General features: G+C 50.5%; 1 protein-coding gene across 1 annotated transcript; it reads left to right on the forward strand.

The window, feature by feature from the left end:
- Positions 1-1,579: 1,579 nt before the first annotated feature.
- Positions 1,580-8,260, forward strand: NRN1 (neuritin 1). Its single transcript, XM_085220263.1, has 3 exons — positions 1,580-1,846; positions 4,898-5,042; positions 7,498-8,260. Exons 1-3 carry the CDS (start codon positions 1,792-1,794, stop codon positions 7,730-7,732), a joined length of 435 nt encoding a protein of 144 aa, XP_085076389.1. The 5' UTR covers positions 1,580-1,791; the 3' UTR covers positions 7,733-8,260.
- The last annotated feature ends 10,623 nt before the right edge of the window (positions 8,261-18,883 follow it).

The raw sequence follows: 18,883 nt of genomic DNA on the forward strand, positions 1-18,883 counted from the left end.
GGCCTAAGAAGTTCACTATGTAGGTCGTGTAATGTCCAAGCTGTGTCCAATGCAAGCTCCTTGGAGTCAGTTCAACCTGCAACTTGAAACTATAGCATTTCTGTCCTCAGAAAAAAGGAGCAGAAAAAGACATAGCAGATATGAATATGGAAATGAACAACACCGTAAACAGCAGGGCAGAGGAGTGAAGCAAGAATTTCCTCCTGCTGAAGCCCCCACTCCTTGTATTGTCCTTGTCCTTCCAACAAACACAGCCGTAAGAGGCCAAGCTACCAGAAGCTGGGAGGTTCAGCACCTGTTTGGTGCCACTCAACCTGCACAGCATTCCCACTCTGCTCTTTGATCTTTGCTCTTTAAAGCACTGAGTGTGGGAAATAAAAGATCTTTGAGGCTATTAGACCAATCTCTCCAGGGAAAAGGCTCCATTTCTTGATACCCACTTCAGCCTCTGCCGCATTATACAAGCACCCACTACCACACAGCAAAGAGCTAGGATCAAGGGCAGTTCTCAGCCAGACTGCCCACCTCTCATGGAAGCAGAGACAGGGAGATGTTCCCTCCAAGCGGCCTTTTCAGCTCCTGAAGTTGTGCAGGAGGCTGGGGAAGGTCAGGGCAGAACTGGAGAGGGGTAGCCTAGTCAGGGAAGAGCTATGGGTGCAGAATGGCTTCGGGTTGGTTACCTCACCCTGCTTGCCTCACCCCCCGGGCCACCCCACGTCCTACCCTTTCTGCCCCCGACGGGTGGTGAGGGGCACCTAGAGGCCTAGAGGTGGGACCTCTGACTTCAGTCCCCCAGCGCCATCCCGGAGCGCGGCAGGAGTTCCCCCCCAGAAAAGGGAGCGGGTGGCTGCTGCGGGTTCCCCACCTCATCCTCTACGGACCCACAGCGGGGCTGGAACATCAGGGCCGGGAGAGACCGGCCACCACCACCCCCCTCCCCCCGTTCCCCCCAGCCTTGGGGATGACGTCATGGTGGGGGAAGGGAGGGGAAGGCGGGGGGAGGAGACCCCGCACCCCCCCTTTTCCTCCTCCTTCCCCCCTCTTTCCGCAGCGCGGGGGCCGGGCCGTCCAGCCCCGACGGGGCGGCCCGGGGGCGGTTGCGTGTGTGGGCGGGGGTGTTCTACCGTGCTATCCCCACCCCGGGAGGCGGCTCCTCCGCCTGCGCGTCCCTGTGTCTGCGCGTACCTCTGTGTGTGTCCCCCGCTCCTCCCGCCCCCCCCGTCCCTCCCGCCCCGTGGGGACGGTCCCGACTGCTCCCCCCTCCTTCGTCGCCGCCCCACGGGACCCCTGGGGGCCGAGGGAAACACGGGGCGCGGGGGGGGTCCCGGCGTCGCGGAGCTTCCTCGGTGATGAGCGGGGCGGAGGGACGCGGGGAGCCGGGTGCGCGCAGCCCGCGATGCCTATAAATGGCGTTTCTCTTGCGAGGGGCACACGAAAAAAAAAAAAAAAAAAAAACACCAACAACATATATATATTAAAAAGGAGGAGGGAAAAAAATAAAATTAAAAAAAAAAATCCGTCAGTGTCATCCCCCCACGTCAGGGCCGGCCGTGGGCGTGAGGCTGTACTTCCTCCGCCCCCTCCTAATGGAGCGAACCATTCCCAGCTATTCCTCCTCGCCCGCTCCCTGTTTCTCCCTCTTTCTCTCCCTCACCTCCGTCTCCCCCCTTGTGTGCAAAGTCCTCCGCTGCTCGGAACTTGTTGGCAATGCCTATTTTTCAGCTTTCCCCCACGTTCTCCAAAGTAACTATTTAAAGATCTGCAGTCGCAAATGGTTTTACTAAATGTAGGATGGGACTTAAGTTGAACGGCAGATACATTTCTCTGATCCTCGCTGTACAGATAGGTAAGTGGACCGCCAAATCCCCGCTGTGCCCCGAGCCCCGGGCGATGTGTGCGGCGGGGGCTGCCCTGCGCCGAGCTGCGGAGTGGACCCGACCCTTCCCCATCCCATCCCATCCCATCCGCATCCCATCCCATCCCATCCGCATCCCATCCCATTCCATTCCTATTCCCATTCCCATTCCCCTTCACATTCCCATTTCCCATCCCCGTTCCCGTCCCCATCCCCATCCCATCTCATCCCATTTCCATTCCGTTCCTATCCCATCTCATCCTCATTCCTATCCCATCCCATTCCGTTCCCGTCCCCTATCCTCATCCCATTCCCATCCCAACGGACGGCGTTTTTGCGATTCCTCAATTCTACGCCACGGGTCCACAGGAAGAAATCACTTTGCTCGGTCGTTTTCCTAAATCTGTGCGTGTTCGTACCACGTTTGCTTTATCGTTATTTTTTTCCCTTTCTCCTCCTGTCCCCACGAATGACCGCGTTTTCTTTTTGGATCTCCCCCCCCCACCCCCCCAACTCCGCAGTCGACAATTTGGGGACTCCAAGTGCTGAGAAATCCCCCCCTCTCCCGAGGGATGGGGAAATAGAAAGGGGCACCAAACGGCTTGCGGGAAATCGAGATGAAAGTTTGGTGATATTATTTTTTTGATTGTGGGCTTTTTGGGGGTGGTTTTTTTGGTGTCTTTTTGGTTAGAAAAGGAGGCGGACAGCCGCAGGGCTCCCGCTGAGGGACTCGCAGGCGTCCCCGTTCACGGGGCAGCCTCGGAGCAAAGAGAAGCCAGCGGCTGCCTCGATAGGACGAATGGAATGGAATGGAATAGCGAAGTGAAACGCAAGAGTGAAGTGAAAATAAAATAAGATCAAATAAGATCAAATAAGATCAAGTCAAATAAGATCAAACAAAAAACAAAACCGACTTGAATGCGGGGCTTGAGCAATATCCCGCTGCCCCAACGCTGAGTTGTGCTCGAGAGCCGCTCTAAAATACGAGTGGGTCTAAAAACAGGAGAAAAAAAAAAAAAATTCTATATATGTCGAGTGACTTAAAATAGGACCGGTTTCCCTCCGCTCCCGTGTGTGGTTTTGTGAGCTCGTTCTTTAGTATTTCGCTCTCAGTCGCTGCCGCTTTTGTGTTGGTTCTCTGTCGGGTTCGCTTAATTCAGCATTTCTTTGCTGGAAGTGCTTGTCGAGTGGCAGCAACCAGGGGAAGGGCCACGCTGGTCCTGCACGGGCAAATTTTAAGGGATATACATGGCGTATGTGTTGAATATGTATGTCCCGAGAGCGGTGCAAAGCAGGGCTGCAGTGGGAGGACGGATGCGGTGTCACCGTCCCTTACCGCCCGGCCGGGCGCTGCTAAGGACCCTTGGAAACATTTTCCTGCAAAGGAATTCTGCTCCAATGGGAAATGCTCCGAGGTGCTATTTCGGTCACGCAGCGTCTGAGGCATCCTGTGGGTACCGGCAGAAATAATAATAATAATAACAATAATACAAAATATATAAATATATAAAATAAAGCAGGAGAGAAAGGAGAGGGAGAGAACGAGAAATTGCGTTGAGCATTTCCTCATCGACAGAAGGAAAAATCGAATCAAAACAAAACACTGCGCTGAAATGTTGACCTCTGGAAGATGCGCTGCAAAGCCCTCCGCTCGTACCATTGTGACGGTGCTGAGCTCTCCCGAAGGCCATTTTCTGTAGTGCAGAGTAAGCAAAGGGGAAGGCGATATTTGGACGTTGTCTTTCGTTTCCCTCGCGTTTTTCGTTTGGAGGTGGATTTTATCTCATTTGCCCTCATTTGATTGAACCGAGAGAGGATTTCAGTCGCGAAATAAAATCCTTTCTTTCTCTGCGGGTTTGTGCAGCGGCCCGAAATCCCGGAGCTGGGGAAGGTGAACGGAGGGAGGGCATGGAAGGGGAGCCCGGCAGAAGGTGCCCGGGACGGAGAGGCCCCGGGAGGAGACAACGACCGCTGCGATACGGGGGGGTCGGCGGGGAACGGCGGGAGGCACTGCGGGGCGACCTCTTACGGGAGAATCATTGAATATCCCGCCTTGGGAGGGACCCATAAGGATCGTCGAGAGAACGCACCCGTTGTTCATGCATTTGCTTTAAAAAATATCTATATATCTATATATTTATATATTTATATCTATCGTAATTATTGCGGTGGTGGATTTGGGGGCGGCTCTGGGGAGCTGTATGCTATGTGCAGGCCGCCCCTGGGCCGGGGGCAGGCTCTGAGCTCGCTCATCCCTCGCCTGACCACCCGACACCGGGGGTCTCCGAGCCCTCATCCTCAGCGCAGCCCCTCGGGTGCCATTCTCCTCCTCTCGCCCTGAGGCACGGGGGTGGGATGGGCGCGAGTTGACGGACATCGCGCTGTCCTCTCGGCTTTTTTTTTACCTGCCCGGGGTCTGGGACACTGCCATGCCTCCATAATATCGCAAGCAGAGACACGCGGCCCCCACCGAGACGGGGTGCCCCCCAGCTGCCCGCCCCCTCGTCTCTCCGTGCGGGCACACTCGCTCCTTTATGGGGACCCAGCATCCCATCACCCATCTCTTTCACCGGCGGTTGTTGCTGCTGGGTTGGTGCTTCTTTGCTTCCATTTGTGTGAGCGGCCGTTGGGGACGGCTCTTCTCGTGCGTCGCGGCTCGCTCTTGGTGCTATTTCATTGTTTTGGTTTGGGTTGTTTTATTATTATTTTTTAAATTGCATCTTGTTGCATTACGTATCGCTTGGTTTTATTACGTATCATTTCGGTCCGTTTATGCTATTTCATTCCACTTCTCGCAACCTCTCCCACCCCCCATCCCGCACCACACCGCCCCGATCCTTCGCACCACACCACCCCCAGCAGCTCGACCCTTCGCCCGTCCAGAACTGCGCTGCCAACGAAGGAGCGAGCGCGGCCCCGCATCCCCTCCCCTCTTCCCCAACCCCCTCTCCCCCTCCACAAAGAAAGAAATTGGGGGAAAAAAAAAAAAAAAACAAACATGAATCCATGGTCGCGGCTCTGACCTGTGCCCCTGCCCCGCAGCCCACCTGGTGCAGGCGGTGAGAGCGGCGGGGCGGTGCGATGCGGTATTTCGGGGCTTCTCGGACTGTTTGCTGCGGCTGGGCGATAACATGGCCAACTACCCGCAGGACCTGGACGACAAGAGAAACCTGCAAACGATCTGCGCGTAGGTCTTTCCTCTCGTCTTCGGGTCCTGGTGTGGGATGGGGCTGGGAAGAAGGGGGTTAGTGGGAAGGGAGGCAGCAGGAATAAAACAGGATCTGGTGTTTGGGGGTAAATGTGGGGACCAGCGAAGTCTGGAGGGAGCTGTCACAACATTTTTTTTTCGGTTTTCCCCTCTTTGAGTCTGCTGTGGGTGTTTTTGTTTTTGTTTTTGTTTGTTTTGTTTTTTGGTTTTTGTTTTTGCTTGAATTGGGTTACATTGGTTGTTGTAGTTGTGGGTTTTTTTTAATTATTATTATTTTATTTATTTATTTATTTTATTTATTTTCATCCCCATCCCCTTGCTTCCATCCTTTCCCTTCTGCTTTGCACAGAGAGGTGCCATCCCTGCAGCTGTGACGCCCTCGGGTCACACGCTCACTGGCTGAGGAGGCAATTCCTCACAAAACGAAATGCAGTTAAAAACAGAGCCCAGCCCCTATATAAAGCACAACATTAGCCCATCTCCTCCTCCCTTCCCTTCCCTTCCCTTCCCTTCCCTTCCCTTCCCTTCCCTTCCCTTCCCTTCCTTCCCTTCCCTTCCCTTCCCTTCCCTTCCTTCCCTTCCCTTCCCTTCCCTTCCCTTCCCTTCCCTTCCCTTCCTTCCCTTCCCTTCCCTTCCCTTCCCTTCCCTTCCCTTCCCTTCCCTTCCCTTCCCTTCCCTTCCCTTCCCTTCCCTTCCTATGCTAGCAGCTCCAGCCCCGCTCCTGGCCCAGAGGGAAAGAAAGGAAAGAGGCAAAAATGAAGGGATCCCACTTGCTGGGCACAAAAGAGGATTTTCGTTAAAAGTCTATCAGGATAGGGTATCTACAGAGCATCTCTTGTCTCCTGGCTGCTGTTTTCTGGCACAAACTCATCCTGCTGGGACAAATATTTAGAAACGAGATAAGGTCATTAGATATGTTTGGAATATTTTTTTTTCTGTAGTTGGCCCGTGAAAATCAGAAAATGAAATGGGAATCAGATGGGAAATGGGAAGGTGTGATGGGAAAATGAGGGGAAGGAAAGGGAGGGGTAAAAGGAAAAGGAGAAGGAAATGAAAGGGAAGAGGAAAAGGAAAAAGGAAATGGAAAAGGAAAAGGAAGAGAAAAAGGAAAAGGGAAGGGAGGAAGAAAAGAGAAGAGCACCACAGTCCTCTCTCTTCTCTTCATGCCCAGTAATTTGGGAGCTGAGTGTGAATTTTCCTGCACCTTCCATATTTGGCACCATGCTGTGTCTTGCACGCAGGATAAATACTCAGGGCTGTGAGGTTACAACACGATGTCCTTAGACCCCGGGGTGCTGGACCAGAGGTGGCCCCGACCTACAGAAGCTTCTCAGTACAGAATCCTTCCCCACCACCTCCCACTGCCCTTGACCTGGGATGTGCATTGGAAGGAGACGGGGAGAGACTGAATTTTCCTCTGGGAGATGCAGTGACAGCAGAAATACTGCAGGAGAGGCACACTCTCAGATTCCAGCTTCTCAGTAGCTCATTATTTATTACAAATGTAGCAAACATTGGGAATCTACAACCGGCGTGGAGTGCTCATAAATTAGAGGCTGTGGGACTGCTTGGGAGGAGGGAGGGAGGGAGGGAGGGGGGAGGGAAGGAAGGAAGGAAGGAAGGAAGGAAGGAAGGAAGGAAGGAAGGAAGGAAGGAAGGAAGGAAGGAAGGAAGGAAGGAAGGAAGGAAGGAAGGAAAAGGAAGGAAGGAAGGAAGGAAGGAAGGAAGGAAGGAAGGAAGGAAGGAAGGAAGGAAGGAAGGAAGGAAGGAAGGAAGGAAGGAAGGAAGGAAGGAAGGAAGGAAGGAAGGAAAGGAAGGAAGGAAGGAAGGAAGGAAGGAAAGAAAAAGAAGGAAAAAGAAGGAAGGAAAAAGAAGGAAGGAAGAATACAAATTTGCAGGCCTTGAGAAAAGGGGAGAAAAGTGACAAAAGGGGGTTTGTCACCCCGAATGTGGGGAGGAAAGAGGGAGGGTGAGATGGTAAGTGGGAGGGAGTGGATAAAAGGAGATGGGAAAGAGCGTGGGAAGGGCCGGGAATTACCTCGAGGGAGGAGAAACCCTTCGGTGCCCGCGGGCCCTTGGCACAGCACGGGGAGTCCCCACCCCCTCTCTCCGGGTCTGTGAGCGGCTCCCGGGAGGAGCTGCTCCTTCCTTCCTCATCCTCACCGTTCCTACCTCCTTTCCTGCCCACTCAGCCAGAGCCCTCCCGGGGGTTTCTAAGGCCGGGTCCCGCCATACCGAGGGCTCCCAGTACAGAGATTTCCCGCTGTAGGGACCCCGAAAAGCCGTTTTCTCGGCCACACGGCTCAAAGCGTGGGGCAGCCCGGAGCTTGTAGGGCGGGAGCTACGGGACTCTCGGCTCCCCTCGACCCTAGGATTGATGGAGGGGGGTGCTGCGTGCCCGTTCTGACGGCGGCTGCTCTCCCTCCCCCTGCAGGTACTGGGACGATTTCCACGCCTGCACCCTCACAGCGCTCACGGATTGCCAGGAAGGAGCGACAGACCTGTGGGAGAAACTGAGACGGGAATCCAAAAACCTCGATTTCCAGGGCAGTTTGTTCGAACTGTGCGGAGGCGGCAACGGAGCAGCCCCGTCCCAGCTGCCGCCGTCGCTGCCCGTGCTGCTGGGGGCACTGGGGGCAGCTCTGGCCACCTGGGGGCTGCCCTTCTAGCGGGGCCAACGCTGCACCCGGAGAGGAGCGTCCGTCCTCGGCTTTGGGGACGTCGTGCTCGGCCGTGGTTGGTGACGGTGGCTGATGGTGGCGGAACACCCGTATAGGACTGTGGAAGCGTTTTCCCTTTCTTTTCTTTCTTTTCCCTTCCCGCCCCCTTTTTTTTTTTTTTTTTTTTTTTCTTTTTTTTTTTTTTTTTTTTCGTGTTTTATTTGCCAAACGTTACCAAACAGGCAGCGGCGTGCAGCCCGAACCGGACCTCAGCTTTACTATCGCTTCAGATTAAAAATAGGAGAAAACAATATCTAGAGAGATCGAGGAGCTCGAGCCCCCCCGGCGTGCACCAGAAATCTCAGGAACGGCTCCGGGCCTCCACCCCGACCCAGAGGTGGGGCCGAGGGGATGTCCACGCACGCAGCATCTGGTGAATAACTCACAGCTTCATCTGTCCTCCACGGTCGCTTGTTTTATGGTCATTCCACTGCAGAAAAAATAATAATAATAATAATAAATAAGAAAAAAAAACAACCAACAACAACAATAAAAAGGGAATAATAATGAAAATAATGATAATAAATTAAAAAGAGAGTGTTTTCTTAAGGGGAAACGTCAAAGGAGAAAGGAAGGAAGGAAGGGAAAAGGATGGAGATGCGTCTCCGCGCCCGCAGGAGTGAAGGAGAGCTGCGGGCAGAGCGCGGTTCCCTTCCGTTGTCGCCGTACGGAGACATCGGTCCGCACTCACCGCCTTTAATTTCGTCCCCCTCTTTGTTTTAGGTGTCACACGTCCAGCAAACCCCCGAGTAGCCGGCAGCAGGGGTCACTAACGGGAGGGGGGGGTGGGACTCAAACAGGAACCTAAAGGAAAAAAAAGAAAAAAAAAATCGACAGCAAAATGATTTTGGAAATAAATAAGTACGTAAATAAATAAATGGAGCCTCGGTTTTAAAAAAGAGAAGAAAAAAATGTAATAATAATAAAAAAGTTTATTATAAAGTCAATTCAGCAAAAAAAAAAACTAAAAAAAAAAAAAAAGATTTGCTACAAACTATAGACAGAAGTATAAAATAAAAAATTATTGTTTCAAACGGGGGTTGTCGTCCTTTTTATGCAACATGGCCGGGGTATCCCCGAAGGCTTTGGTGCAAGGGGGGCTGAACCAGAGCCCATCCTTCGATGAACAGCGGCAATTCCAGTTCACGCGAGGACAGGGCTGAGCCGTACAGCTCACCCTGAGCCTCCCTTCTTTCTATTATTTTATCTTTTTTTTTTTTTTTTTTTTTTTCCGTTTCTTTCTTAAACGGTCTCTATAAATCCTCCCCCCGCGCCCCGCAGATGGGAACTCCGCGCTGCCCCGCACCCCGCGGAGCGCTCCGCGCCCCGTAAGGAGAAAGCGGCTGCAGGGCCGGGCCGCACCGGAGCCCTTCCATCGGTAATAAGGCTGGGGGGCGGAGGGGGGGGCGGGTATTGATTTCGCAGTAGCAGCAGCAGCTCTGCCCTCGGCTATTTATAGGCGCCCGGAGCCTTTATAGGGAGTGCACATCAAAGAGGAACGCGTCCTTTGGCGGCGGAGGGTTGTGATGGGGAGGGGTCGGTTCTACCATTGACCCCCTTGGCCAAGATTAGGGAGCTGGGGCTCCGCTTTTTTCCCTCCCGCTTCCCCCTCGCAATGCAATGTGTAAGCAAACAGCCATCGGAGCGCTCCATCCATCACGCAGCCGCTCCGCACCTCCCGCACGGACTGACTCCCGGCAACGAATGCGCTCAGCGACGGCGCCGGGAGCCTTCAGCGCTGCGAGCAATGTTGGTTTTTTAATGCTAAAATCCATCCTGCGTGCAGAATCTCGTTGGCAGACACCGATCTGCTCGCGGTTCGTTCTCACCGCCCTCCTTCTGCGTTCCATCCCCTCCGCCACTAAAAGGAAGGGAGAACCCCGGGGAGCAGAGCGCTGTCGGAGCGGTTCGGGTTCTTTTCGTTCCTTCTTTTCCCTCAATTGATTTTTTTTTTTTCTTTTTCTCTGAGCTTCGCCGTATGCATGAGGTCAGGCGCCGCGGCTGAGATTTCCCGCAGCACCAAATGGCAGACGGCGAAAGCGGGCGGGGGGGGGGGAAGAGAGAGGAGAGGGGGGAGCGGGGAAGGGAGGCCCTAGGGGGCTTCTGGACCCTTTCTCAGTGCCCATCTCCTTTGGGAGACCCCTCCCCGGGGGCTTCAGGGCAAGGCGCTCCGCTGCTGTTTCTTCTGCCCTCGGAAAAAACGGGAAACATCGCAAATAAGGGGGAGATTCACAGCTCGTTAGCTGTCTGCGCGTGAGGCTGAATTAGAACAGATAATTTATTCGTAATTAGCAAATCCCCCCCCCAATTAGCCCTTCGTCGTGGTGGTGAATAGGGGAAAAAGAAGAAAAGAGAGACTGGAGGGGCTGAAGGGGCTCGGGAGCTCCCGGGCAGCCCTCGCTTTTGCGGGGCCTCGATGTCCCTCACCCATAGGGCTGCGAGGAGAGGCGGAGGATTCTCGCCCCGCGTTGCCGCAGCCTAAGCCGGAGCCTGCGAACGGCCGTAACCCCTGGGCAGACACGGGATGGAGACGTGAAAAACGCAACAGAAGAGGTTTTAAAGGTTGAAAGAACCACAGGAAAATTGTCACTGACTTAAAAAATTATAAACAGCCGAAACAAACGCCGACTGGATGCCGGCGGCGGATGGGGGGGCGGGGAGAGAGCTGGGGGGGTTGCTGCGGCCGCTGCGGCTCTGCTGCCCTCATTCCTGTCCCCGGCTCCGACTGAGCAACCGCAGCCCGCAGTCCTCGGGGGCCGCGGGGCTGCCCGCCTCCCTCCATCCCTCCCTCTCTCCCTCCATCCCTCCCTCCAGCGCGGATGGGACGCGGCAGAACCCGGCATCCGGCGGCAGCCGGCACCAGCCCGGCCTCTCCCCGTTGGGGCTGAAGTGGTGGAGGTGGTCGGCTCTGGGGTTGGTTGGTTGTGGGTTTTTTCGCTTTGGAGGAAAGAAACGGAAAGTAGGGACATCATTCTTTCCAGGGCTATGGTTCTATGTGTGCAGCTCCCTTCCAGCCGGCTCTGCGGAGCACCGACAGGCTAACAGAGGCCCATCAGACTTCCACCTATTCATCAGGGCTGATTCATTAGTAATTAGTGCCATTAGGTGCATTACAGCACTGCCCGAAGGCCTCAATTAACGGAGAGGGAGCTCGTTAAATCCGGAGGGCCGGATTCTCCCCGCGTTACTCCGCCTGGTACAGAGGCTGTACCTCCAGGGTGAGCAGCAGCCCCAGCTCCGGCCCTCGGGGCTGCAGCCCTCCTCCTCCTCCTTCTCTTTCCCTCCTGCCTGGAGGATGAGGCGGCAAATCGGGTTATCCTTAAGCACCGCTTCGTTCTCCACCACGAGGCAAAGCAGTGTATTTGGAGGGCAAAGTGATAGGGACTGCGGAGGAGTCTTTGTTACAAAACCAGATGCAATTTTAGCCGTCCGAGAGAGTTGCTTCAGGCTACCGGCAGCTGATGATCAATGACGCTGCTGGCAGATACGCTTCCAGTTGGCTGCTGTCCCTCCCGAGGGACGGGTTCATCTCAGGGCCCATTGCAGTGCCATGTTCCACCAGCAAGAATCACAGAATCATAGAATCACAGAACCGTAGGATGGTTTGGGCTGGAAGGGATCCTATAGCCCACCCAGATCCAGTCTCCAGCCCCTCAGGCTGCCCAGGGCCCCATCCAATCTGGCTTTGAATATCTCCAGGGAAGGGACACCACAGCTTCTCTGGGCAGCCTGTGGCAGCGCTTCACCACACTCTCAGTGAAGGAGAAAAGCTGGAGGTGATGTGGGAAGGACACTGTCACAGAGGCGAGCTGCCGACTGTTGGAAAGTTGGAGGTCCTGACCTGGTGAAGGTTGAGGGGAGAATGGCCAGGAGCTCACCTGGGGGCTTCACCAGCAGAAATCCACTTACAGGTCCTGGGAGCCTCTTCAGCGAGTGAAACAGCATTGCTGCAGGGAATAAACAACCAGTCCTGACCTTCCCCACATGGCCCTTCTCAGGGAAAAAGTATCCTCAGAAGTCAATATGTGTTCTGCCGAGATAAGGATTTTGAATGCTCCATTTTGCCTCTGTCAGGAATGCTACCCAAACACGAACTCCAGGTTTATGCCAACAAAATACGAAGCACTTGTGTGTACACCATAACTTATACCCCCAGGGTTCTTGCCTATGATACCCATCTCTTAAGCACTGTGTAAAACTTAGCAAATCTCTCAAGCACCCAAGATCAGATCTGTGTTCTGCAGGACATCTTTTTCTTTTTCTTTCTTTCTTTTTTTTTTTTTTTTTTGCTGTGACACAGCAGACTCAGGAGCGGATGGGCAGTGCATCCCTTAATACCACTTTAATACCATCAATTTTTATAGCGCTTTGGAAACTACTGAATATTCAAAAATGATCCTCCTTAAGGGACGGATCAAAACAAAACAAAAAAGAAATCCAGAAAGAGGGAGGGGAAGAAAGGAAGAAAAAAAAGACTTCCATCACTGTCACTGATAAGAATTTTTAAAACCAGCATTTTCCCTCCTTCAGCCACCTCTTTGCTGCAGAAAGTTTTCCTCCAGGACTGGCCAGGTGCAAACTCAAAGCTGCCAAATGCATCTCCTCAAGGGTCAAATCGCACCCCCACTACAGTGTTAGAACTCCTTGTAGTAGTTTCTCAATTAGGGGATGTTTTACAGTAAATTGATGGCTGGGTAGTGATGCTTCTTTCTGCACTGTGTTTTGACCTGTCAGTGAAAGGAGTCCATTCCTGAGGTCTTCTGGGACACTTGCAGTTTTCCAGCCCTTTGGCTGCCTCTTTGCAAAGGAACGATTCCTGTAAAGCCACTGCCCCACTTCTTTTCCCATTTTCCAGGAAACCCCTAAATGATGCTTTTAGGGGAAAAGAAAATTCAGAACATATTTTGTTAGTACAGAACACTGATAGCATTAGCGTTGCAACACTCCTTTCAGGATCCAAGAAGTCAGAAAATTGTCCAAAGCTTTGCTTTTTATCGAGACTTAATAGGCACCCTTGTCCTTTTTATTAGCCCTGTGATGCAGGACTTGGTTTTGTTCTGCTGCCAAGACATTTTATTTGATCTCCTTCACCCTTCCTTCTGTTGTCTATTATATGGGAGTAGCACTTGGAGATCTTTGGTGGGTGGAAAATGCTGTGTGAGGAGGTAGGCGTTATTACTTAAGATGATCTTATTTTATCTTTTAGCTTTCACCAGAAGAAAAATGTCTGGTTTGGAATGACAGCCCTAAACAGTGGGTAACGGATACTTCCCTGTGGCTTCATAGTTCTGCTCTATAACAGAGGACGTCCGGCCCCGGAAGCACGAGAGTTGTGGCTCATGTTTCCCTCGGAAGGAGTCTCATTTTTTAGAGTGTTGCAGCATACTTAGCCCTATCTGTGGATTACAGCCCATGCCCTTGGCTAGGTGGTCAAGGACAAGACACAGTGTTCTTCCTGCAGAGATGCCAGCCCACCTCCAGATATGTCAACCATTGCTGGCCAGCTCCCCGTTCTGCTGTGCATCCAATGTTCCTTCTATTTCCCTCCTTCTCTTTTCTTTAGGTGTGCTCTTTTCACCTAAACCAGAGATCTGGCACATCAATACTTAAAGGCTTAGGAGGAGAAGAAAACATCAATATTTCACTGAGCACACAAAGTTGCACAATTCCCTCTTCTCCATTTTAATGCTGGCTGTGGGTCGTTTGGGTTTTTCCATAAGCTGAGTGATTTCAGCTTCTCTTTGAACACCACCTGTGTGAATAGTTTGTTTTTCTCCACTTCTGGCACTAAAAAGCAGCCATAGGAGCCTGTTCAGGGTCACTAGTCGGGCAGTCCCGAGGTGGCTGACTTTCTAGGAAAAGTCACAGCAGGAATAAATGAAAGCCAGCCCACACAACAGACATCGCTGGTCTTTAGCTTATGCTCTGATTCATGCTTGCACTAAACAAATTGCCATTAGCAATTCTAATGCAGACAAATGCAAAAAAAAAAGTGAGCTAGGCACTGAGCTGTACATAGAAATGATGGCCCCTTTACAGGCCAGCTCTGTGGGCCGCAGCCAACTTGTGATGATCCTGCACTTGTCCAACTTGCATCAGCTCACAGTCTGAGATTTCTGCTCTTCTCCTTTATATGAGCTAGATCATGCAAACAGAGGCACCAGAGGGAAGTCAGGCAGGTTTCCACATGAGTGCTGATGTGAGATGGAGAAGCAATTAGCTTAAAATTCGCTGTGCCAGCCTGTCTGTCATTTCTGAATCACTCCACATTGCTCAGTAACTGGAGGCCTTGTGCTCCAGAAGAAGGTGAGAAGAGCATTTTGCTTGTGCTCATATTCATCAAGTAGTTCCACGAGGTGCTGAATTTGTGAAGTTGTATCTCCCATTGCATTCAGTGGTGAAGACTTTCTCCTCTGTGAACTCTTTGGTGTCTAGTAGAATCATGGAAACATGGAGACTCTTATACAGTTGTGTTTTACAGTGGATGAATTCCCAGGGTCTTTCTCCTCTGCCTATGTCCACATTGTTTGTAGGATCCTCGAACCTTTGAGATGTCCATCCCCTGTCAAGGTTGACCAAAATCAGCTCAGAGGCTCAAAAATTATTTGAGAGGGACCAACTGGCACTTGCACAGACAGTGTTATCTCATAAGCTTCCTTTCCTTGGGAAACTACCAACCTAGCAATGGGGAAAATAATATACCATCCCACTTGCAAGGAGGTCCTAAACACTGGGAGGAGAGAGGAAAGGTGGGAGAAGAAAGTGAAGATGCACTGAAAGGATAAATCACAGCCTTACGGATTGAAGCTCAAAGCACCAGACAGGCACGTTGGAGAAAATGTTCTCCAGGAGATGGCAAGATCTTACGTGGAAACTGGTAGGGCAGACAAAGCACTTCACCACGAGGCATCCTAAATACATGTTCACATTGTCACAGCTGTCCCTGAGTGGTATCTATTTCTGACTAGAGGAAGATGCAGCACAGCCAGTGTGCACAATCATGTGCCTGCAATATCTGAAGTGAGGTGCGTGCTATCCCAAAGAGAATGGTCCTCTCACAGCTCCCTCCTTCAGACCTAATTTCAGTGGTGCTGCTGTAGGGCTTACTATTCTGTGTACCACATCTGTATTTTAGAAAAGCTGTTGTGTTTGTCTTAACAGATGCATGTGTGCATGGTTTTACTGGGCATTTATAAATACTTATCCTCTGTTCACTAAAAACTTTCTCGTCCATGTATCTTTCAGAATAAAATCCTTGAAGTGAGCTTTAACGATTCTAGCACTACTTCTTTACAAATTAGAGAGCTGCCATCCTGCTTTTATTTGATACCACACTATGTTTGAGGCTGTCAAAAATTATGGTAGTATATTTAATTTCAGTAATTATAATATCATTAATTCTAGTTTTGCACCTGATGCAATTACTGGCTTTGGAGCTCTGCTGTATTCTTTGCAGATTTAGGTGTTCCTTCCTTTTTAATCTTCCTCACCTGCAGTATATCATACACTCAGTGAAATTAGGAAATAATAGCCCAAACCTTCCCACCAACTGCTGTATGCTGAGAGCTGGCTGGCCAGAAACTCTGAGTGTAACCAGGATGCACTCAAAGCACCACTCCCTACAACTGTGTCAATTTATGAGGTGCAGAGGAGGGGTATGTTATCCAGACAGTTCAGAATGATGAAGTGCTTTGTACTTGCCTGTTGCTAAAAGCCTTCCATTTGCCATTTTTAGAGTGACATTTTGCTTGTAGCTTTCACTACATACCCTGGGGATGCTTTGGCATCACCTTGGCCAGGTATCTCTATGTATCTCAAGGTTTCTCAATCCTCACCACCTTGAAATCTGTTAAGTCACATTTCCTAATTAAGGTACTGCTTTCTGTGCCTTCTGTCCTCTTCCCCTCTACCTTCTCAATGCCTTGCTTCCTGCCAATAATTTGTAGCTCTGCACTTAGGTTCCCCAACACCATCCACTTGGAGCCTTCTAGACTGATGACTTCATATTAAAACAAATAGTCAGAGAATAAGTAAATAGTAGTCATTCTTAACATATGATGAGTATTACCCAATTACAGATGTGTACAAGGCTTAACAGCCTATTAGATTCAACTCCTCTTCCCAGAGAACATCCCTGCTCCAGAAGAAGGCAAGAAGAGCATTCAGACTCCCAGGCAGCCATCAGAAACAGAGCTCATACCATGGGTGATTCTATACTGTCTCAGTCCCTCTCACTGCTCCACTTTCTTTACAGTCAGAGGTATGTTTCTTCTAAGCCTACCCTCCATTTCCAGCTTTAAATATCACTACAAGCAGGTTGGCTGAACATCTCTGAGGGGTGACATGGAAAAGTTATGGACATTGTAACCTCCTGTGGAGCTTTCCATCCTTCTTTCATGTATTTCTGTAATTCCAATGTGATAAGGGAGCAGCTACAAGAAATACTTTCTCTTTTAAATATTTACTCTTAACAGTTTTCAGTTTTCAGTTAATAGACAATATTATCTAGTTACCAATCATTACATAAACATTTGCTGGCCTGTATAAAAGGAGTAGGAGTCAGTTTTTTCTCTGAAGTTTTACTGGGGCAAAGACTTCCAAATAAACACACAAGGTTTCTCTTGCACTGAAAAGCCAGTGTATGTTACTTTGGGACCAGATAGAGGGAAGAGTCCTCAAGATATGTGCTGCAATGGACTTCTGCACACAGCCTCCTAAGTATGTAACACAATCAGCACTGAAATGCTAGTATTGTCATCTAGACTTGGCATCATTATGTTTCAGAGTTAATTCAACCTTAGATGCAGCAGAGCGGGGTGTTACAAGGAAGCCAGTGATTGGTCTTGCTGATATCCATCCTGTCTAAACTTACATCTCCTCTGAGCTCCTTGTGACAACTGAGGGACGTGAGGGCAGATCATTCTCCCCCTGTTGTGCCAGAGTTCCCCTGTAGACTTCCAAGCAGGAGAACGTGGGAGCTGAAACGCACAGAGTTGTGCAACACAGGTGCCTCCTCCAGAGACATTCCAGTAAATGGCTGTGGCTGGCTTATGGCAGCATATGGGATAGTAGAGATGCCCTTCCCACTGGGCAGTTTGACCCGTGCCAGGACTGACTGGGAGACACCACTTCACCGAGGAGCGTTGGGAGCTTCCCTGTGTTACTCAGTGTTAGCAAATATTCCAATCCCTCATGTGCCGAGGGGGCTAGCAGAAAAAGGCTGCTTTGGTATTATAGAATCATAGAATCATTAAGATTGGAAAAGACCTAAGATCATTTAGTTCAACCATCAATCACATGTTATATACCAGCCATACAAACAGCCTCCTCCAGGCTGTCAGTGAGCTCCTGCTCCCTTCTTGCCCAGTGACATCCAAATACCAGCTACAAGGACAGAAACAGCTATTATCCATGTGGACAGTGGTTGGTCTCTCTTGACTCCTGGCTTGGGAAGAAGAAAAGTCCCCTGTGCTGGATCCAATATGCCTTGCCTGGCCACCATTTCTTCCATCTTTCTGCAGTTCAACTTTCCCCAGCAGCTTTACAGACCTCAACAACTGTAACTGTGCTCCACTGAGATCTCCAAATGTCACAAACTATGCAAACTCCTGTTCATCATCAGAAAACCCATGATGTAGGAGGAAACACAGTCAGTAGGAAGATGCTTACCTTGACTATTTCCATTCAGTGTATGGAAAAGGTGCCTGGTGACATGGAGAGATTTGCCATGATTTTCTGTGTAATCAGCTCTTGGCTCTAGCATGTGGACTCAGATCCTTGCTTGGCCAACCTGGGGTCGATACTGACCTGCACACACCTTGCGTTTGAAAGTCCCTGGGCCTATGGGGCCCTGAGATGGAGCTTTAAGAGTATACTTAAAGGTCAGCAACTTTGGCAACTCATTTTAGATCTGCGCCTCTGACACATTCCTAAAATGAGCTTAGTCTCTGGATACACCTGCTAAAGAGTGGAGTGGAAAACAAAATCCTTTACGATCATAAAAGTAGAGCTCCAAATCACATTATATCTTTGGAGAAGTATAAGTGGTAGACAAATTTAGAGCAAAAGAATACACTGCATCTGGGAATACTGAGCTGGGTACTGGAGAAGACCATGTGGAGGCCGCCTGAGGAATATATGGAATACATTATCCGTGTATTGTTTTTTGTTTTGTTTTGTTTTGTTTTTTCCAGGTCAGTGAAACTCCAAATACAAAATGCAACCATCAGGAAGTTTCCATGGGTCTGTGGCACTGGTATCCCTCTGGGCTTGATTTTCAAAGATACCCAATCTTCTCAGTTCCCAGAGTTATCATATGGAGCTGAAGTTGCTGATTGCAAGCTGTGGCACAGGCTGGGTTATAGACTTCAGGACAGGAGTGAAATATATTATTCTTAGCCTGTTTTGCAGATATGGGTCAGCTGCAACTTTTAGCCCCATCTTAACTGCCTCAGGGTTGGATTGATAAGATTATTTTGAAAGAAAAAAAACATATAATGATCCTATAGAAGAGAAAACTGTTATACCATTTGGGATGGTTTTCATGTTGTATCCCACCACCTTTACCCATCCTCCCTGGAATGCAGTCTTGGTGGTACACACTTGAAGCTGGTATTTCTTCACAGAATATTATCTTCACCAGACACCCTTAGGTAATGTTTTCTCATCTGGAAAATTCTGACATAGCTCCCCAGCAGGTGGAGGGGCTTGTTCTGAACCTGCCCCAAAATCAGGGGATGGGGCAAACCTGGATACTGCAAGGCTCCAAGCAAGCTTCAGATGCTGAAATGCAAATTATTTCAGAAGAAGTTTATCCTTCTATTCTCCCCTGTAACTGCACCCCTCACGCATTCCCCTTTCTGCAGTGCCCTCCTGTGCTTCCTCCTGGGTACTCAGGTCTTCAGGACAGTCTGGGCACAGGTGTGAGATGCAGAGGAGCATCGTGTGTGCTGCAGCATGAGAACGGCTCTCACATCACTACTTTCAGCCAGCTGCAGGGGAGATCCACAGCAAGCCCCACGGATCACCTAAAAGTATGAACAATGCCCACAGCCACTTGAATTGTGGTGAGAGTAGGGTGATTTTCCACTCTTCCTTACA

Source organism: Meleagris gallopavo, chromosome 3, assembly GCF_905368555.1.
Source record: "Meleagris gallopavo chromosome 3, MGAL_WU_HG_1.1, whole genome shotgun sequence".
Classification (NCBI taxonomy): Eukaryota; Metazoa; Chordata; class Aves; order Galliformes; family Phasianidae; genus Meleagris; species Meleagris gallopavo.

Bases quoted from the DNA above. Each gene is read 5' to 3' on its own strand.
- NRN1 (XM_085220263.1), top strand. From the start codon at position 1,792: ATGGGACTTAAGTTGAACGGCAGATACATTTCTCTGATCCTCGCTGTA. The intron at 1,847-4,897 runs GTAAGTGGACCG...CCTGCCCCGCAG, and splicing joins GATCCTCGCTGTACAGATAG to CCCACCTGGTGCAGGCGGTG. The intron at 5,043-7,497 runs GTAGGTCTTTCC...CTCCCCCTGCAG, and splicing joins AACCTGCAAACGATCTGCGC to GTACTGGGACGATTTCCACG.